The sequence below is a fragment of the Pygocentrus nattereri genome, chromosome 5, assembly GCF_015220715.1.
Source record: "Pygocentrus nattereri isolate fPygNat1 chromosome 5, fPygNat1.pri, whole genome shotgun sequence".
In the NCBI taxonomy this organism is placed as follows: Eukaryota; Metazoa; Chordata; class Actinopteri; order Characiformes; family Serrasalmidae; genus Pygocentrus; species Pygocentrus nattereri.
In genome coordinates, this window is record NC_051215.1 from 10,912,853 (window position 1) to 10,935,666 (window position 22,814).

The 22,814-nt window shown below is 37.8% G+C and overlaps 1 protein-coding gene across 9 annotated transcripts in view; it reads left to right on the forward strand.

The window, feature by feature from the left end:
* Positions 1–11,088, forward strand: part of rrbp1a (ribosome binding protein 1a) — a 43,769-nt gene extending 32,681 nt beyond the window's left edge. For 5 of the 9 annotated variants that reach the window (XM_037538852.1, XM_037538853.1, XM_037538851.1 and 2 more), the window contains exons 22-29: positions 420–491; positions 1,706–1,801; positions 3,023–3,106; positions 3,988–4,104; positions 6,887–6,970; positions 7,974–8,069; positions 8,673–8,816; positions 9,571–11,088. In XM_037538852.1, the coding sequence (XP_037394749.1) occupies positions 420–491; positions 1,706–1,801; positions 3,023–3,106; positions 3,988–4,104; positions 6,887–6,970; positions 7,974–8,069; positions 8,673–8,816; positions 9,571–9,609 (732 nt within the window). In that variant the 3' untranslated portion in view covers positions 9,610–11,088. The remainder of the gene's footprint in view (positions 1–419; positions 492–1,705; positions 1,802–3,022; positions 3,107–3,987; positions 4,105–6,886; positions 6,971–7,973; positions 8,070–8,672; positions 8,817–9,570) is intronic. The other 4 variants (XM_037538856.1, XM_017695415.1, XM_017695421.1 and 1 more) reach the window with 4 other exon arrangements.
* Positions 11,089–22,814: the final 11,726 nt, after the last annotated feature.

Consider the following 22,814-nt stretch of genomic DNA (forward strand, 5'->3'; position numbering starts at 1 on the left):
TTCCCAACAAAAACAACATATTTTGGCCAAAATAATGTAGTGGTTTGGGTTAAGTATAACTTTGTTGGATTTTGTTTAGTTCTTTCTTTGTTTGAAGTACAGTACGAGTTTAACAGGTAGCTCACAGGATGACTGTTATACCATAATCTTATTTTATCACTTTATTTTTATTACGTGTTTCCTGCTTGATTTTTTTTGCAACCACAGTCTTTGTTTTTTTGGAAAGTCTCAGAAGATTGTGATACATGTTGTGCATTGTGAAAATGCCTTTGTGTATCATGATGTTATTTTTGCCATACAAGAGAGTAACTTCTCTTGCCCTGTACAGCCTGTAAATATAATTATGATATTCATTCCCAGTTGCTCATCAACTAGCCTGTATGTTCTTAACAGCTCTTTTTTCATTTGTTCTTCCAAAGGCATTGCAGAAGGTGCAGATGTTGGAGGAGGCAACAGAGAATTTAAGAGCTGAGAACAAGAATGCAGAGCAGGTATGTGCTTGTACTTTGTCTGTTTTTGCATTGTGTTTTCATGATCTTACCATAGTCTTTTCCTTTTGAAAGATTCTGCATATTCATTGTAAGGCCATATTATTGTGATATATATACATACATATACTTTACATATACATATACTTTACATATACATATACTTTCTCCTGGTCCATTTATTTATGGGACTTTGAGCTGTTTAAAATTTTCTGCTGCTAGTCTAAGAAGTAGCACGATGAAGGAAGTAAAGCTTTTGAAGATGGCTTCATTTATGATATGACACATATACCTCTTACAGTGGCTTCACATGGGTCTTGTGAGGTTCATGTGATCCACCAAGCCTAAATTGGTCAAAATAAACATCAAGAGTTAGATTTACCATTTTGTTTAATATGTTGTAAGACATATTGCAAGTGCAGTCTGTAGCAATGTAACTGCAATATGATATTTTGCCTATTGTCACGATTGGCCCCTCCCAGTCCGGTCCATGTGCATTTTGTTTTGGTCCAAGTCCAACCCCTTGTTTTGTAACTCCTCCCCTGATTGTTTTCACCTGACCCTCGTTATCCCTGTGTATTTAAGCCCTGTGTTTGCCTCTTGTGTTTGCTGGTCTTTGTTCGATGCATCATTCTGTTTGTTGGCTTTGTTTGAATCTCTGTGTTGTTGATTGTATTCTGGTCTGTCATGTCTGAACCCTGTTTTCTCTGTGTTGGCTATATGAACCTGGACTGTCTCGACTATGAACCCGGATTTGCCCTTAATAAATCTTGCTTATCTCAGCGTATGCGTCCGCCTCATCGCTCCTCGTTACACCTATATTGTAGCCCTACTAATAGACTGTGTTAATAATAGACTAATAATAGCTAATAGACTCCAAGTTGCTAATGTAATAGGTTCCAACGGACCAAACCAGGAAATGTTGCTAATACAGGGTGAGTCAAAAGTCACAGGACTCATTTTATTTTATTTTTTATTTTGTTATCGACTTTTATGTCTGGGGTCATCTCAAACAAATTGTGTATGCTGAGAAAATCCGCAACAAACATCACCTTCAGCACCACATCGTTGAGGCTTGTGACAGCATAAAAAATAAAATAAAATAAAACGGTGTCCTGTGACTTTTGGCTCACCCTGTAGACTCCAACATTTGGAGTCAGGCTTTTGAAGGGGTACTTTGTAATAAATTCTCATAGCTGTTCTCCTCCTTTGTGCAGCTCAAAGAACATGTAGTGATTCTGGAGGACCAGCTGGAGAAACAGAATCAGTCTGATTCCTCAAACAACCTGAGCCACTCTGAGGAGATGAAACAGGTCAGATAGTCCTTATGGCTTTCTTATGTAATATGGGCTCTCTGTACAGTTTCATGAATTTTCACAGTTATTAATGAAATATTTAGGAGCCGCAAGTGGACGTTGACAACAGTTACATTTGAATGCTTAAACATTAACAGTAATTGATCCCAGTCAACTAATAAAATAAGAAACATCAAATATGTTTTGAAAAACTGCTTTATTTTGAACACTTTTATCAGCTAATAAGTTTTTTTGAAATGTGTATGGTCATTGCCTGTTGTTTGTAAAAATAAATAAATAGATTCTAGAAGTCAAACTTTAAAATATGTTTAAAACATATTTGTCCACAGAAGACATTCCAGGAATAATCCTGTTTTTTCATATGGCAAAAATAAATCATTATTGACCCACATCGGTTTTGAATTTAAAATGGAGAGTAAAATGTACAGTTCTCTGCACATTCATTTTTAACTACTCAGTTTACTCTGCCTACTTTTCTTTTTTATCAAGCTATGTGCCCTGCTCAGACTAGAAATATGAATTAATTAAATAAAGGAATAAAATAAAACATGCTTTAGGCTAAAGTTGTTTATGTAAATGCATTGGAGTAGATAAACTACTGCTACAGAAGCTGCTTATTCATGTCACTGAAAATATCATTTCTTTGCATATATTGATTAACTTCGCTTCTGATTTTTTTAAAGTGTTTAATTCGGTCTGCTGAAATAATTTGCTGGGTCTGCCAGCTCACAACCCCTGACCTAGATATAGTAACTTAATTAGTAGTATGGTTATATTAGCCTTAAACAATAATCGATAGTCCTAAATTAAGGCCACCTTTCAGATAAAATTATTAACAATATACTAAATCAGTATGAGATTATAAAAATGCTGTGTTTAATGATTGTCTGAAGAAATAAATAAAAATAGACTATACACTATAGCCTATAAAGGGTCATTTTCCCACCAGATGACGACAAATTTGAGTATATGCCCTTATTGTTCGCACCACTAGGCAATTTTTTTACCTGGTAATAACTCACATAATGACAAATTGCTTATTATAAAGTGGAATGTATACCATTTCTATGTGAAATTCTAAATACATTTAATTGTGATTTACTGTGAGCTTATTAGCATTTCTCTGTTGAAATAGTTATTCCCCACAAACTTAAGGGTGTGAAATAACAATCTATTATTTTTTTTTGTTTGAAAATTCACTTTTATTCTTCTTTCCAGCTGAAGCAACTACTATCAGAATCTGAACATCAACTACAGGCAGCCCAGAAAGAGGCACTTTCACACCGAGAGGAGCTTGCACAGGTGAGGGTTTCTACAGAACTTCCAGTTTTCCACTTCTTGTAAAATAGAGACATTGAATTGATAAATAACTGCGCTGACCTAATTTGATTTAAATTTTCACGCATCCTTCTTTCTTTCATCCATTTTATACCCTTACAGCTCTTTCAGCTTTCAAACTAAAGCCATAATTCTTTCATAAAAGTTTCAGGCTATACCACTTCAGTTCTTGCTTTCATTAGTGTCACTCAAATTCTGTTTTCTTAAACCTCTAAGACATCTTTTTCCTAATTATGTTTTTATGTAGGAGTCTACTCCAAAAAATACACCTAATGAAGTTTCCAGTAGATTTTAATTAAGAGTAGATAAATACAGCTAGCACAGAAGACCATAGCTAGTGTGGATGTAGTTATATCGAGCCAGTAGAAGTGAAAAAGTATGAGGGAAGGACTGTACTTACAGCTGTGCAGGTATCTTCCAATGTGTAATATTTATGCAGTGGAGAATCTCCGTTCGGAATTCTTTGTTTGAGAAAAACACAAAAGTGTTAGCTAAAAATTGCAGAGAAATCTGAATATTGAATGTAGTTATTGTGTTATATAACTACCATTCCTGCAATTTTTTAGCTAAACCAGTAAAATGTTATATATGATATATATAAATTATGTATATATGTGTTTGTGTATCATTAGATGTAAAATTACATTTCATTACAGTTTATCTGAACTGCTCCATCAAGATACAGTATTCTCTAGGCTGTGCTGACTAGTAGTTCATATCCTTCTCTTTCTCTTTTCTTTCATTCTTTTTAGCCTATGTTAATAGTCTTTGTTACACTTCTGTGCTGATGTTAGCAGCATGAATTCCTACTTCAAAGGTGAGCCATTGTGGCTTGTTTGCTGCAGAATGGAGCCACATGGAGTAACAGCCTCCTATTTCAGGTCAGGCAGCAGCTGAGCCAGATGAAGGACCACGCTGAGAAATGGGTGGAGAATGGCCAGTCTGAGCCACAGGCATGTCAGGTTAGGGTGTGGATCCCACTGGGTCACCCCATACTGAGCGTTGTGCCCATTGTACAGTAATGGATACAGGGTGCCATATCAACCCTTTAGGACATCTACTCAAAATTGCTTTGTTTTAAATGCACAATATGACTGTAGATGTTATATAAAGGTTATAATTAAACTCTCCAGGTAGATCACCATGACTGGACTTGGTTACCTATGATTTAGCTGTTAAAAATATGTAGCAACAGACTCCAACTGTGTTAGGGAAAACTGACAGGGGTGGGAGATGACAATATACTGTTATGATGAATTATGTCACAAGCTTTTTGGCATATTATAGTTGTTTATAGTACTTCAGCTGCTAACTGCATGTTTCATTGAAAAGAGGTTTAGAAGAGGCTTTCAAGTGGCGTAGTTTTCTTAGGCTTTATTGTCAAGTGATAGAAAGTCCACAAGAGCTGGTTTGCTGGATGTAGTACTATAATATATATCTTTATATAATTAAAAAAAATTTTAGTCCTTTTTTTTTGTTTAGAAACAAAAAACTTTTTGTTTAGAACAACAGCATGTAATTTAACTGAAGGTGTTCAGCTTTTGCATGCGACTGTATGTTTTACAAGCAAAACACAGTTATTTTCCAGATAAATGGTATTAAATTAATGCTTAGGTGCCTAAAACCTTGGCTCAGTAGTGTATAATTGCCACATTTCCCAGCTTGCCATTGTGGTCCCACCTTGACACCTGACTGCTGATCTAAAGTGACATCAGTCAGTCAATAATAAGTCAGTGATAAAAAAAAATCAGTCCGTTTGTGATAAAGCCCAGATTTCCAAGTCCTGTCTCTGATTTTAGACCAGTTATTTTTCACCCTACAAACAGGAGGCACTTTCATCGTATCCAGTACTGTTCATGGGCAGAGGTGTCTTATTCTGCATGTGTTTAACCAACCTTACCACTTCTGTTAACCAGGTCCCTGCATACAATGACCTGCTTCAGTCAGCAGCTTCACTTACTGAGTGTTTTCTCTCACACTTTGAGATGTTGTGCTTCTTTCCTAGATACTTCTACATTAAAATCCTTTTCAATATACAGTTTAAGATTTTCAGTTCACAAAACTGCACATAATCTTGGAAGTGTCTTGGAAACTTTTGTAGTGACTTTTGTTTTGAAGGCTTCTGCAAATCTTTGCCTTTTGTTTCTGTAGCTGTTTTTTTCACTGGCAATTAATGTAAAGGAATGTGCACTAACAGGGTTTTGTGTTGGCTTGTGCAGAAGGGCTTAGCATTGCTGGATGAGAGAAGCACTGAACAGAAGTTCAGTGATACTGTATACTGTTCTTAACACTTACTTGTGCATCTTTTGTGTGTCTATAAATTTCCGTCTATCACCTGATGTTTATGCTATATATGGTCATGTGAAAAAATTAAGATACACCATGAAATCCTTTTAATTTCAACTTATAGACATTTGGTCTTCATTTTAACAATATCGAGAAGTGGAGGTAACATAACTAAGCTAATACAACTGAAGAAATATTTTGGAAAATTAATTGGTAAAATAATAGAAACGCAGTTTTCTTTTGTGGAAAAAGTTAGGACACCCCCACATTTATGCAAATATGTTTAAAATTTGAATCAGGTACATCACATAAGCTGCCAGTGATCAGAATATCATTAGAAAGTATGTTGGAGGAGCTTGTCTTTTTTAAGCCTCATATATTTAGTTTGGTTTGCTCTTGATTGTTGAAGTGAATGGTATCACTCAAGATCCAGATCTCTAAGGCATTCAGAAAGAAGGTTGTAGATGCATATGTGTCTGGGAAGAGATTTTAAAAAATCTCAAAACAATCAGAAATCAGCGTTACACTGTCCAGCAAATAATTAACAAGTGAAGAACTGCCAACATTTCCAGGTCAGGTCATCCTAGCAAGTTCAGCCCAAAAGCAGACAGCAAGATACATAACGAGTCTTCAACAATTCTAAAATTTCAGGACCTGCAGGTAGCTTTTGTCAGAGTAGATGTATCTACCATTAGATACCGCACAGGTTTGATTTTCATTGCAGATGTGCAAGCACGAAAGCCTTGTCTAAAAAAAAAAAAAAAAAAAAAGATCAGGGCAAGAATAAAGTTTGCCAGAGAACACCTAGACACTTGGAGGTGGAAATGGTTTGGGGCTGCTTTGTTGCAGCAGGGCCTGGACTCCATTCTTTATTGTTCAGAGGGTGCCTGAGGTAAATGTGAGACCATCTGTCCAAAAACTGCAGTTGAAGCAGCAGTAGGCTATAGAACATCACATTGACCCAAAACATTCCAATAAATCCACCAAGGAATGGCTTAAAAAGCAAGAAATGCAGAGTTTTGGAATGGCCAAGTCAAAGCCCAGGTCTTAATCCTATTGAGGTGCTGTTGGGTGATGTGAAACAGGCTGTGCATGCAAGAAACCCCTCAAACATCACATAGAATTCTGCATTGATGACAGGGAAAACCATTCTCCTCATAGACTGGTAGAGAGTTACAGAAAGCATTTTAGGGCATAGGGTGTGCTAACTTTTTCCTTAGTAGGAATTGGCAGTTTTTTTGTTTGTTTTTTTTTGTTTCTTAAATAAATTAAAGTCCAGTTTTCATTGTGTTTGTAAAAGTGTGCAATTACATCACATTTACCTTTAGATATTGTTTGAAAGACTATCAAATATTGATAGGACGTTTCCTAATAAAGAACGAAATATTTAATAGGGTGTCTTCATTTTTTCCCACAACTCCTATGTTTAAGTGGTGTCTGTAATGGTGATGTGTCCAGGTTCAGGCTGAGATGGAACAGACTGTGGAGATGCTGCAGGCAGAGCAGGCTCTAAAGCAACAGCTTTCTGAACAAGCAGAGCAGGTATTATGCCTGTGTACATATTCTATATATTTCCTTCCCAAATATTTAAAATGTTTATTTCACTGATGTTTATAAGTAATTAGTTTAGATCAAGTAATTTAGAAACCAAGTAGTCTATCTACTGCGTGTTCATTTAATGGGTTAATATGCTAATGTGTGAACTGTTAGTAAGTGTGTAAATTTCGATTTTATTTAAAAATCTTCAAAATCATACAAAGGGTAAGAAACAAAAAATATTTTTTTGTTTTGTTTTGTAATACTTGTTTTTGAATCTGTCCAGGTTTGAGAAATGTCTGTTTCTTGAAATAATTTTTATCAGTACAGTGGTCAGAGATCAGAGACCACTCATTTATTTCATTTCCAGTCAGAACATCCATTAAGAAGGACCTTTTTCAGCATCAGGAGAAAAGTAAAAAATGCACCTCAACAACTGAATATAATATCAGGTTTTGTGACGCTGGTTTGTTATTTTCAGTTTATCAAAGAAAGCTGCAGGGATATTGTTTCACACTTCCGAAGTTCATTCTTAGAAGTTGGTTGCATTTTCTGCTTGACATGATGCAAGTAACCCCAGTTACAATTTAGGCTCATCAGTCCATTCTTCAGATCTGTCTGATGCTGATAGCTTGGTGGTCTACCAGGTCTTGCACAGCTGTTGGGAGTCCTGTTTTTACCAGCATTTAATTATTATTTATTTTAACTCCAGTTTTTGAAACTCCTATTTTTCACTTACTTATTTTCACTTTCTTCTTCACTGGGTGAGTGAGTTGTCTTATATTTAATCTCTTCAGAAATGCCCTGAAACAATTTGCACTTTATGGCTGTTTTGACTGGAAATCATATAAATGGTGGGTGGTTTCTGATGGGTGTTTGTGCAGTACTGTATGTTCTGTTACAGGTTTATATGTATTATATATGCCACCTCCCCTTCCAGACACATAGGAATAAGAGGGTTTCTGCCTTACTCTGTTTCTTCAAACCAGTCATCTTTTCTTCAACTCAGGCTCACAGGGCAGTTGCTGAACTTCAGATCCAGCTTGATCTGCTGAGGGCAGCTGGGGAAAACCCCTCAGACACAGAAGATGTGGCTGAGCTTAAGGTACTTTGTGTACACACAGGCCTGTAACCAGGGCGAAGATTTGTATTTTGAAAGTGTCAGAACTAAAGTTAGCTGATGTAGCTGTTGTAGCTAGCTCAGAACAGTAAACAACGTCATGTTACTGTTACTAGCAATTGTCATTATGTATTGTTTACTGTTATGATGGCTAACTAGAGTATACAGCAAAAATTTGCATATGACATAAGATTATGTTCAAGTTCAAGTTATGGCACCCGTCATGACAATTTATGTCACATGCTAATGTTGCGAATTGTACTGTAGATACCTGTTATAACAGAAAACAAAGAGTTTCACAATTACAATAATGGTAACATGACTTGTGTGTGTGTGTGTATATATGTATATGTATAGATAGATAGATAGATAGATAGAGAGACCGAGAGAGTATATATATATATATTCTAGAGAGTCAGGGTTTCTCAACGAGACTGCAGGTCACTTAGCAACACAGTCTCTCCTGGGTAGTAGCTACGAAAAAGGCATGACATGACCCTTTTATGGCATGGTTCTGTCAGTGTTATGTGTTAAAGAAAAAGTGATATCATACCACACTGGTCATTTTTCTTTGCACTCTTGCCACAGGAGCGTCTGGAAAAAGAAAGGAAGTTGACTAAAGACTTGGGCCAGGCAGCCACTAAACTCCAGCAGCTCCTGAGGAGCAGCCAGGACCAGCTCACCAAAGAAAAGGAAACTGTCAGGATCCTTCAGGAGAAACTGCAAGAAAAGGTATTTGCATGGAAAATGTTTAGTGTTGGAGGAATCCCACCTTTGTTTTTAGATTTCTGCAAAATTTGAATGGCTAAGATGTAAAGAAAGTCATTCAGAGTGGTTTGGTGTGAAGTGCTCCAATCTAGAGAAACCGAGTCACAGTGATGGTGGTAGGACCCAGATGTCTGAAGAGCTTTATGCCTCTAAAAGCTCTAAAAATGACTCTGAAAGGCAGAACTGTCCCCAAATAAAGTAATTTTTTCAGACTACAACAGCTGTTTGCAGAAAAGATTGGTGACCCATGCACCCATTACACTAATTGGTTATGAATACATTGTCCAGTGTCTGAGACATTGTTTAACAGTAGTTTTGTGATAAGCTCTTGGCTAAAATGTTTTTTTTTATAATTCATTCTTGTCAGAGAGGTACATGCAGGGCACTCTCAGGCAATAGAGACCCTGAGAAAAACGTATTATTCTAGTCTTATCACTAATTTGACCATTATCAACATTACATATACAAACTCAGGACATGTGTAGAAAAAATGCTCTATTTATAGACTTCTTCTTAGCAGTACCATAAGGAAAAGATTCCAAGTTGGAAAGTTTCTCCATAGTGCAACATTTCACATCAGCCCATTCTGAATGACTTTATTAAAAGGGAATTCCACTGATTGATTTAGTCTTTTGCCTAATTCAGTGGTGTTGAAATGTTAAAGTTTTCATTTAACCGACTGAATTTAACATTTTTTGTGATTGTGTTCTGCTGTTAGGAGGAAGGCACAGAGCTGAAGGAAGGCACTTCGGTCTGAGTTGGACAACACTACATTTAGCCAAAACTGCCTTAAAATGACCAAAATTTTGCATTCCTGAGTGTTTCGTTGTACTGTAGGTAGGCTGCAACAATTGTACCCATCTAAGAAATCTTATATCTTTAACTTTTTTTAGGATACATGCTGGAACATTTTTTACTCATCAGAAAATGAACATTCCAATGAGAAACTTCTGGCTATGTCAGAAACTATTCCTTTACCTGCCTTATATTTCCTAATATCTTATTCTGCCCTCTTGTTCAGTGTTAAAAGGGAAATTGTCTGTACGTTAAATGTACATCAACTAGTGCAATTACTTTTGTTTCATGGTACAGACAGAACACTTGGTGTGCCCCCTGCTGTCTGTAACTGGCCAAACCCCATTGTATAAATTTGATAATGAATAAATTAAAATGGCTTATGTTACTTTAATTACATTTCATAACCTTTTGTGTGGATTTAATTACACCAAAACAGGTGTATTGAAAACTATTAAGCATTTATACGACACACAAAAATACTACAATAAGTTCAGTGTTTTTCAGGGTTTCAGGATACTTGGCTCAGATACAACTGATTACATCCTCTGATGCAGTGAGTACAACCAGAATGAATTCTGTCAGAACAAGTATTTGTTTTATCGTTAAAACATTTACATATCTTCGAGAATCTCAGTGCTTCATGTTCTTATTGGTATTTGGAATATTTATGCCGGTTGCTGAGTAACTATGCTGCATATTACAAATCTTTCTGAACAGCAGTATCAATAATTTTGATGTTAGATATAAATTACTATTTTTGTAAGATATTATCTTTTTTGCAGATCAATGACAGACCATCTGTCGCGTACTGATACCACAAAGCCTTTTATTATTCGTCCAAATGTGACCATACTTCACTGACATGAACACTGTCTGTCAGTCAGTTTACTTCATTGGTTCAGGATCAGAATCCTTTTTCACCATTGTGCAAAATATTTGAAGAATCACTGATGATTGTGACTTATTTGGTCATTTTAATATGAAGTTTTTAGGCAAATCTAATAGAGCTTAAGTGAAATTTTTTAGCTTTCCAAATATGTTAATTTCTAAATGCTAAGCCTCAGTTTCTTAGCCAGTACAATATTTTACAACATGCACGATCCTGAATGCAAGGTAGTTGATATTGTATACATGGTTGTAAGCGAAACTTTGAATATCACTGGTCAAATTTCATGTGTTGTTCATCGGGGTTGCAAAGACGTCCTTGGGTGCTGATGGAGCCACAGGCTCACATGAGAACACTGGGCAGTGTTGCACTGATACCACAAAGCTGTTTGATATTATTCATCCGAATGGAACCATCCTTCGGCTGACATGAACACTCTCAGACAGTTTATTTCATTGGTTCAGAACCAGGATCAAGATATATGAAGAATCAATGCTGATTGAGACTTTATTTGGTCATTTTAATATGAAGTTTCAGTAAAATCTAATGGGGCATGTGAACATTTTTTTAAAAATTAAAAAAAAATTTAAACCCTCTAAATATGTTTATTTCTACATTCTAAACAAAGCCTCAAACATCAAAGTCTGTTTATTTTGTGGTCAGTGCAATATTTTAGAACAGGTACAACCTTATATACAATGTAGTTGATATTGTATACAGTTGTATGCAAATGCAGGGGTCAAATTGCATTTTGTTCATTTTCTAAGTGAAAATAAAAACCGTCTTTGACAGGAACAAACTGTACAATATGAGCACACAATCTATATTTTTTGCTGAGTTTAGATATTAGAAACAAATATACAAAATAAACTGCTATAACTTTGTTTTATGTTCCCTATATATTTCCCCTAATGTTAAATTCAGTTAAAAAACATAATTTGACCAGGGGATGCCCAAAATTTAGCTTATGACTGTTTACAGTATCTAATCTATATCTATAATTTGTTCTGTCGAATGTATGTGGTGGCTATGAAGTTTGCCAGCTGTTTACAGACATAACTGTTGAGAATGTAGCATGGTGAGCCCACATTGCTAATTGCACATTGTTAGCACTTAATCTTAGCAACTATTGTCTGTATTACTACTAATGACTAGGCTAACTTAGCAACTGTGCCAAAACTTCAGCTTTGAGGCTCTCAAGGACACCATACATAAAGGAAAACAAATGAATTTCAATTATTAATTTTATAAAAATGTAATTAAATAAAAATAAGTACAGTTTTGGCCAGGTACTCCTGACCGCTGTATGCCAGGCTTTAGCTGACCAACTATAGTATCAGGAAAGGCTGATAGATTTTATCTATCGTGTTTTTTTATCTATCTAAAATTAGAATAGATGTCCAGCACAATTTTGATTTTCCTCATCAAACACACCTGATTCTTCATCCTTTATTTGCAAAGCCCCCCAGCATTGGGCTGTGGAACAGTGGAACTGTGTTTTCTAGAGTGATGACACTATCCATCTGTTTCCTTAGGGATGAGTTGGAGTAGCCTGACCTTCCTAATGGTTTTGTGACTAAATGCGATCAAATCCTTACAGTAATGTTCCAATATCCTGTGTAAAGCCTTCCCAGAAGAGTAGAGGCTGCTACAGCAATTGAGACAGCAATTGAGACAAACTATTCATAGATACCTTTGATTTCAGGAGAGACATTGAATAAGTCCATAAGTAGATGGACATCTGCCATCACACCTACACCAAAAGAGCATTTGTGAAGTCAGGATGTTTGACCTTATCCATAGTGATCTAAGGCTTGTGTGCAGCTGCTAGGCCATGGAAACCCTGTTCATGAAGCTCCTGATGCGCAGTTATGTTGCTTCCAGGGGCAGTTTGGAACTGCATAGTGAGTGATGCAACAGAAGATAGGTGATTTAAGTCACTACACGCCTCAGCACCCACAGCCATGTGAGCTTGCGTGGTCTACTGTTGTTGGTGCTCCTAGATGCTTCCATTTCACAATAATAGCTTACAGTTGACTAGGGCAGATCTAGCAGAACAGAAATTTCTGGAACTGACTTGTGCCAAAGGAGGTATCCTATGACAGTGCCATGTTTAAAGATACTGAGCTCTTCAGCACAACCTGTTCTACAGCCAGTGTAATAAGGATGATTTTCTCTTAAAAATCATCCTTATTTCTCTTATTAGAGAAAATCATCCTTTTAAGAGAAAATCATCCTTAATTAAGGGAGTCAAGTAGGGAAGTATGTTAATGTCCACAACAGTTATATGACTTATGCTGAAACGCTTGAAGGACAACAAAGATATGTTATATTACCCTCAGTGGCCCAGATTAAATCATTTTAGTATGCTGTTGATTAAAACCATTGTTTTTGGGTACAACATGCTGTAGATCACAGTTCAATAAGCAGCCAACGTTCTCTTTTATTAGCCTTCCACTGGCTACTAAGATGTTTCATCCACTATGTACCTCAAATGTGAATATGTTTTTTATGCTAAGATGCATATAAGACACATCCTCACGGTCAAAGAGAGGAATGTTCAGCAGAGCATGCTGGGGCAGGTATACCTCAGCCAGAAGAATGCGAGCTTGTGCAGGGAGACCATTTCTTAACATGAAAGGTAAGGTAACCAGTAATGTGCTTATGTCGGAGGCCTTGACCTTCAAATTTGATTTAAAAACAACCCCATAGCAGCTGGTCACTCAAGCACTGATAAAGTACAACAATACCTTGCTTGAAAAATTTCTACTGTAACAGCTGAATGAGTCCGTCAGCAGCACATTTGATTTCATTTACTGTAGTAGGCAAAATATAGTACTGAATGGAAACTTTTCCCTGAGGAACAATAATGCAGCAATGACTTCACTTCCCCTAACTGTTGATCACATGGATATGGGGGAATTCTGGAGCATCCCCCTTACAGAAACGCTTTAGGCCTGTTGTTTGTATAAACACACACACACATACATATACATATATACATATATATATATATATATATATATATATATATATATATATATATATATATATATATATATATATATATATATATATATATATATATATAATATTATATATATAATACTGTGTTAGAAACAAACCTGGGCATGGTAGCAAGTGCAGGATGTCAACGACTTTCATCAGGAATATCAACAAAAATGTCTGGATCTCTGCCAAGATGACTGTTGCTAAACTGGCCTCTTCTGGACTTGAAGTTTCAAGCAAGACTGTTATGAGGGCTTTTCATCGTGGTGAGCTTCGAGGTCATTGTCCGAGGAAAACTTCATTGCTCACACTGCAGCACAGATTTCAAAGCAAGACTGAAATTTGCTTGTGACCGTTTGAGCCATGGGGATTAGTTCTGGAAGTCTGGTCTTATGAGACTAAACTAGAGCTGTTCAGGCACATGGATGTTGCTTTAGTTTGGAGAAAGAAGGGAGAAGCCCTCAACCCCAAAAACACTTTCCACAGTTATGTGAAGAAAGAAGATTATGTTGAGATTTTGAAGGATAATGAGAAGAAATCTGCTGTGTGGGTCTCCAGCAATGACCCAAGTTGGTTCAAAAACGTCTTGAAGGACACCAAAATCAAGGTCCTGGATTGGTTCTCTCAAAGCCCAGATCTCAATTCTATTGAGAATCTATGGCGGGAGCTCAAGGTTAAGGTCCATGCTCAAAAACCACATGATTTGGATGAGCTGGAACAATTTGTCATGGAGGAATGGGCAAAGATTCCTCAAGACACATGTGCCAACTTAGTCAGGAACAACAGTAAAAGGCTGATGTCAGTTGTGAGGCAGAAAGGTTACACTATTGACTACTATTAGTCAGAGGGCTAATAATTGGTCATTTTTTGGTCAGTTTCTTCTTGCATCAGTAAAATATCTTCATCAAACTTTGTGGAGAAGTTTGGGGGGGAGGGTTTGCCTGAAACCCATCCTTCTTCCAATCTAACACCCATTAAATTCACATCCTTATCCTCCATTCCTATGAAAAGATAGCCATAATCCCCATCGCCACCCCATCTCCTCTGTTTGTTCCTCAGTCCTACCCCAGTCTTGCTACAGCTATGAGGGGGTCTGGCCTTCTAACTATAGCCAGAAGCTGCCTAGAACTCCAGCCCAAGTTCTCAGAGTTCTCCCCGTCTCTCAATCAATCTTGCCTCATACTACCACCATGTTGAAGGCATCGCCTCAACTCACAAATTGGAAATAATGATGCTACACGCACTTTTGACATTGGCAATTTCTTTGCAAAAACTGAGAGAGTTTCTTGTGTCTTGCAGAAGAATCCTACAGTTTTCCCTTAACCCAAATGCTGATAACCCAATGACTGATTTCTGAAGTTTGCTTTGTTAGATTTACACAGGAGTTTATCCTCCACCCGTTGTCCTCATGCAAACTGCACACCTGAGTCAACTTAAATGGCTCTTAATAGTAGCAGACAATTTGATGCAACCTTGTTTTGCTGTAGCACAATGACTTCTGAATGTGCTACTGTTCAAAAGCTGTTTTTTAAAATATAACTCCAAGTTTATTTCATAGGAATGTATCCATCCATCCATCCATCCATTTTCTAAGCCGCTTCTCCGTCAGGGTCGCGGGGATAGGAATGTATAAAAGGACTTTATGCTATTCCTGTGTATAATGAGTTAGTAGTTTGGAAGCATGAATAAATAAATAAACTGGATATACAAAACAACAAATATTGTTAGAAAGACAGATGATTCTACACCATTAAACAGAAATGGGCCCTTTGTTAAAATGCCCTGTAAAGACATGCAAGAGCAGTGACATTCATATATGACTAAAATATGTTTGTGTCAGAATCATGTTTGTTTACGGGTCATTCCATGGAAATGGCACATTTTGAGTCCTCATCTCCTCTTTAGGTGTATTTTATCTACTGGGTCACAAAAATCTATATTTTAACAGCTTTACACATACATTGAAATATCTCCTTTAATACAGTGTATTTTTTTTATTTGATCTTTTTATGAGAACTTTGTTTATTTATTTATTTTTGCTGACACCACCTATTTTGTCATGTCCCTCATGGCCTTCAACGAAAGTATACTTAGAATATACCAAATACAACTATAAAAAAGTTCATATATTTCGATGTCAACCTAAACAACTGTCTGTGTTTAATTGTTTGTGATATTATTTTTCAAAATTAATTGATAATTATTTATTAAAATCACATTATTTAGTTCTGTACCTAAGTAACCCCTCAACCCCGTAACACAAATGAATCTCCCCCACAAAAACAATGGTATGATCCATATGATCCATATACATCAAGAAGTGACATCACTCAAGTCTTTTGGACAACAGGACAGCAAAGACAGGCAAGTGGCTTCCTTCTTTTATTTCATTTTGGTCATTTATCTTGTGATATTGTGGTCGCCAAACTCAGTGACTCAACACCGTCACATGAAAAAAAGATAGAAAACTATTACTTATAAAAAAAGTTTTTTTATTTCAAAACTATATGCTAATTCTGAATCTCATGCATGCCATGTGCTCTCTCTCTGGTATACAGTATGTAGAGCAGCGGCCATTTTGTGCAAAAATCACAACCCCGTCACACTCAACCCCGTTACATGTTTGACTGTGAGGTATACATATCAATGATACATTTAAGCAAAAAATTTGAAAATGTCAAAGTCCAATTTGAACCATTCTAGTGGAATGACCCTTAAACAGATGTTAACCTGTGCTGGAGACAGATCATGGAAGTGGTCAGCAGAGGGCGGTATCACTTACATGGTGAAGGATAAGAGCGCTGGTTTTAAGATTCGTGGGCTGCGACACTCGTGGTCAGGTCGTCTTTTCAGTCAGAGATGTAATAATGGGTTCCCAGTTCTCTCATGATTTCACCATGTATCTGCCAAGAAAACAGTAATTATTTCAACTGGAGTTTGTGCAGTAAATTCTATAAATGCCACCCCTGCAGACTCACAACAGTGTCAGCATGCTTCACATGAGGACATCAATGTGCTTGGGTCAGCCAGAGGCCTTTATTTTTACATCTGTTTCTTTGTAAAAAGACAACAGTGTGTACCTACAATACAGTACCACCATCATCATAAGGGTCATTAATATAAAACATTATATTTAATATATGTTAAATTATTTTTCTGCTATATGTATTTCTGAGTTAACGGTAGGTCTCTAGTTGAGTGTTTCCTCTCATTTGAAAGATGATGGTGGTGGGAGGGGGTGATATGACATTGGTTAATACTTTGGATAAATGGTTAATAATTGGTTAATTACTAGTGGTTGGATACTGTAGTGGGTAACACCTCTGCCTTCTACGCTGTAAACTGGGGTTCAATCCCCCACCAGTACAAGCCCCCTACACTACACCAATAAAAGTCCTTGGGCAAGACCCCTAACACCACCTTGGCCGACCTGTGTAATTGATCAAATTGTAAGTTGCTCTGGATAAGAGCGTCAGCCAAATGCCGTAAATGTAAATGTAGTTTTTCTGCCTGCTGGTGCAAGATGAGGCAATCAACAAAAGAAGACAGTTTAGAGACAGAAGTCTTTACATTTTGGTGAAATATTGCTGGAAAACAAGAATTGTTATGAACCCTGCTTAATATGAGGAACTGTGCTTAATCACTGCAGTGCTGAGAATGACCCACCACCCATATAATACCTACTCTGTGGTGCTCCTGTAGGAGTCCTGACCATTGAAGAACAGGATGATGGGGGGCTAACAAAGTAGGCAGAGAAACAGATGGACTACAGTCTGTAATTGTAAAACTACAAAGTGCATCTGTATAGTAAGTGTAGCTGATAAAATGGACAGTGAGTGTAGAAACAAGGACATGTAATGTAGTGGCCTGTCGGTGTACTTGCAGTCAGTAAATACAGGCACGCTCATTGAAAGCAGGCTTAATTAAAGTGTATGTTAAAGCACGGGTGGAGACAGATGAAAGAGACCAGGTAGGAAGACAAGATACATGACAAAACCATGACTAATGCAGGGCCCATGAAGCATGAACGGTGTTGAAGGAATTCTGAGGAATTACCACCAACGACTGTGGCTTAAAGGGGAACTCCAATGATTTTTAAAAATTTCTGTATAATTAATTGATTAAGATGTAAACAAAGTCATTCAGAGTGGTTTGATATGAAATGATATGAAATGAAGTTCTAGACAAGTTCTAGACAAACTTAGAGAATTAGTAACGTTCACAATGGTGGTGATAGGAACCAGAGGCCCACCTCGAAGATCTCCCTCATGGAAAGTTATTACATAAAATGGTTATTCATACTCAACCTGATGTCTGAGAGATTGTTTTATGATAGTTGTGATAAAGGTTTAGCCTAAAACATAGTGTAATCAATTTATTTTAATCTATTCATGGTGGAGGGATACATGAAGGGTGTTCTAAGTCCCCAAAGAAAACTCTTTTATTCAGATTCACCACTATTTCACCATCATGAACATTACATTTAAAAACTCAGAAGGCATGTGTAGGTTCACTGGTGGTTTTGGATAGTAAATGAAATGGCTATATTTGTGTTATATTTGTGACATCAGGACTCCTGGTTCTTATCACCATCACTATAAAGATAGTCTGAGTCTGTAAGTTTCTCTACAAATGAACCATTTCACATTAAATTACTCTGAATGACTTGGCAGCTGAAATGTGCCCTGTCAAACAGCAGGAGGCACTGTAGCATTGTAGAAGAATCAGAGGGGCAGGGTCAGCAGACAGAGCATGTTTAGGCTCAGTAACTGAGACTAAACCCACAACTGAGACCAAATGTGTGGGATCCAAATCAGAGGCAGAGCTGGGGAGTGGCAGAAAGTCTAGGCATGAAGAGGCATTTCTAAATAACATACAGTACTGTGCAAAAGTCACCACCCTTCATTTATGTAATTCCTAGTCAAAACAGCTATTCCGTTGAGGTTTTCTCAGTATTTTAGAAGATATTTCTGAGGATATTAGATATAAAATCAATTTGTATAAGGAGAAAGTCAAATGAAAATGAGTGAAAAAAACAATCCTATAACTCCAGTTTCGAAAACTGGTGCACTTTGTAGTTTTATAATTAGAATTTACAACCATTTGTCACTGTGTTTGCACACTGTGAAATTAGACCTCTGCATTTAACCCATCCATGCAGTGAAACACCAACATACATTCACACTAGTGAACACACACGCTAGGGGCAGTGAGCACACTAGCCCAGAGCAGTGGGCAGCCCTATCCATAGCACCCAGGGAGCAATTGGGGGGTTAGGTGCCTTGCTCAAGGGCACTTGAGTCATGGATTGTCAGCCAAGGAGATCAAACCGGCAACCTTCCGATCACAAGGCTGGTTCCCTAACCTGCCCCCTTACGTCATAGGACCACTACAGAGCAGGTGTTAATTGGGTATATTCATTCTAAGCACTTCAGTGACACTGACGTGGTCGTGTGTTAGTGTGTGTTGCGCTGGTTGCAAGTGGATCAGACACAGCAGTACTGGTGTGGTTGGTTAACACTTCTGCTTTCTACGCTGTAGACTAGGGTTCAATCCCCCACCTGGGTAAGCACCCTACACTATACCAATAAGAGTCCTTGAGCAAGATTCCTAACACTGCCTTCGTCTACTTGTGTAAAAAGATCAAATTGTAAGTCGCTCTGGATAAGAGCATCAGCCAAATGCCGTAAATGCTGTAAGCTCAGTCTGCTGGCTCCGTAAGTCTGGCTCCCTACTGCCACTGGTGGTCCAGCCTTGAACTACCCAGACTATCATCCTGCGAGCATGAACTGAATAGTTAGATTTTGAAATAAATGATTTTGTTGTTTTCTGTTGAGCCATTTTGTTAAGCTGTTCTGGGTAAAGACAAACATTCAACACTCAATGGACAGATACAGATACTTCTTTGACGCAGTGAGGCTAACGCTGCGCTTGGACAAAGTGGGGAAAAAAACATGAAATTAAAGTGACAATCGTTAGCAATACGCTAACAGCTTAAGTTAGTGAGTTACCTTCTCAAAACTTGAAGGTCAGTACTATAGTTTAACCAACAACTCTGTCCGTATGTTGAGTGATCTAAAATCTATTTAAAAGTACAGCAGAGGGTCTGTATTCTGTTGATATCGATTTGAAGCCACACGCTGAGCTTAGATTTGAGAATACCACTCTTAAAATATCAGATTAAATAGACTAAAAGTTGGTTTTTCACAGTAACGTAACACTTCAGATTAAACTAGAGCATGTGAGTAGAGAGGATTGGCAGACGTTTCTGCTGTCCACTTAAAAAGTTCTGTAATCTCTCCACTCCAGCTCTGCTTTGGGTCTTCTATTTCCACTCCTCGCTCACATGCCAGAGAAACCCTGTACCATGTGCACTCCATATGATTCATTCTCATATTTACTTTATGTCTTGAAAGTATGCACAGGACACTACACATGTTATTTCATGAATTATATCATTTATGGCTGTTATTACACAAGTTAAACATTCTGTGCTACACAGCCTTTTTTGGAAGCTATAGGTTTGAAGAGATAGTCCAATCGCAAGCTGGAAAATTGTTGAGGGTAAACAAATGAACATGCTCTTAACACCATCTTTTTTGTCATTCATCAGCAAAAGTGTATGTAACGTCTGTAGGACTTTGCTGCAATCAGTGAGAATTTCCATGTAGGTCTGATGAACAGCTCTATGTATAAACAGAGAAGCATGTTCAGTGGCCGACTGTTACAGCTGCGTTATATAAAAGAGTGCCGTGTGAGATCTTTCCCACTGCTATAAGGCTCTTCAACAAGTCTCCATCCTGCAGAGACGGTACTGATCCTCTGCTGTCTGAACTGAGCTGAACCACATCACTGTATCTCCTCTCCTGTTAATACTCACTGTGCAATATATCACATAATACACACTGTACAATATATCATAACTACTTCTGTAATGACACTCACTGTGCACTTTACACTGTAATATTGATGCAACTCCAAGTTAGTCATGTCTATAATATGTGCTTTTAGTTTACTTCATACCACTGTCTGCTGTCATGTAAACATAGCTAATCTGTCTCATATGCCATGTAAATATATAAATAGATATACTTTTACTTTATTTCTCTTGTACTTTAACTTATGTCTAGATTTATTTCTATTTTCCTGCATAGTATATGTACGTTTATGAGCAATTAGATGTCTTGCTACTGAAACACTGCAATTTCCCTTTGGGATCAATAAAGTTCTATCTATCTATGAATGGCCATCATCTATGAGTCACTCCCACATGATTCATGTCATGCAGAGGTAGTCAGCGGGGAAAAACGTACGTCTGACTTGCAGGAGGAAGCGATACTGAAGTGAGAGAGGATGCTGACGATCTGTGCTATGAGCAAAATCACAATGCTCTGCTCACATTCTCCTGATTAAACTAAGTTCGTTTTTTAGATGTGAAGCCCTTCATAGACCTGCCTCGTAACTCACTATCTCACTCACTCATGTTTAACAAGATTGTCCACAAGGGGGAGCTAATGGGAGTGAAAACCATTATTTGTTCACTGAAAGTGCTGAGTCTGTTCAGCATAGTGGACACATGCTTTCTAGGATTTTTGGGGTACTACAAGCTGGTGTGTTGCATCAATAACACATTTTGTAAAGAATGCTTTGCAGAGAGGCTTTGCAGGGAGGAAGAGAAAAGAAAGGGAGAAATGAATATATCATGTGTACGAGTACATGTTTTTGTGTTCCGTTATTTTAATGTTTATTGCATGTACATTCATTTCAGCATTCTTCCTGTTATCTATAACTATATTGGTTCCATTACTGAATAGTAACAGATTTTATGGTATCACTTCTAAAATTATTTACTAATGAATTTACATAATTAATAAATAAATAAGCAGTAAAGTAAATACAGACTAATGAAAGAAAGAAATTGGGATTTGGCATAGCTCACTATCCTCTTGCTACACTATATTTCCAAAAGTATTCACCCACCCATCCAAATAACTGAATTCAGGTGTTCCAATCACTTCCATGGCCACAGGTGTATAAAACCAAGCACCTAGGCCTGCAGACTGCTTCTACAAACATTTGAAAAAGAATAGGTTGCTCTCAGGATCTCAGTGAATTCCAGTGTGGTACCGTGATAGGATGCCACCCGCGCAACAAGTCCAGTCGTGGTTCGCTACGTAAAATGACAGAGCGGGGTCGGCAGATGCTAAAGCGCACAGTGTGCAGAGGTCGCCAACTTTCCACAAAGTCAATCGCTACAGACCTCCAAACTTCATGTGGCCTTCAGATTAGCTCAAGAACAGTGTGCAGAGAGCTTCATGGAATGGGTTTCCATGGCCGAGCAGCTGCATCCAAGCCTTACATCACCAAGCGCAATGCAAAGCATCAAATGCAGTTTAAACCACCAGCACTGGATTCTAGAGCAGTGGAAATGTGCTCTGTGGAGTGACGAGTCACTTCTCTGTCAACTCCAGCAATCTGATGGATGAGTCTCGGTTTGGTGGTTGCCAGGAGAACGGTACTTGTCTGACTGCATTGTGCCAAGTTTTTCAGGAGTTGGGCTCGGCCCCTTAGTTCCAATGAAAGGAACCCTTAATTCTTCAGCACCAGCAGATTCTGGACAATTTTCATGCTCCCAACTTTGGGGATGACCCCTTCCTGTTCCAGCATGACTGCACACCAGTGCACAAAGCAGGGCCCATAAAGACAAGGATGAGCGAGTTTGGTGTGGAAGAACTTGACTGGCCTGCACAGAGTCCTGTCCTCAACCCGATAGAACACCTTTGGGATGAATTAGAGCGGAGACTGTGAGCATCAGTGTCCAACATCAGTGTCTGACCTCACAAATGCGCTTCTGGAATAATGGTCAAAAATTCCCATATACACACTCCTAAACCTTGTGGAAAGCCTTCCCAGAAGTGTTGAAACTGTTATAGCTGCAAAGGGTGGGCCGACATCATATTAAACCCCATGGATTAAGAATGGGATGTCACTCAAGTTCTTATCTGTGTGAAGGGAGATGAGCGAATACTTTTGGCAGTATAGTGTATGTGGGAATAAGGCAGGGCATAATAAGGAGTCTGTGTCTGAGCCATTGCCTTAGGGCGATGAATAACAGCAGTACTTAACCACACCACACCACTGTTACTATTCATTAAATTGACAGTAACAACTCATACATATCACTGTTGTCGGCAGAAAACCTTGTAACTCCATTTTTGACATTTTTCACTTTTTTTTAGACATGAGCGTACTGCTTACTGCTCTTTGAA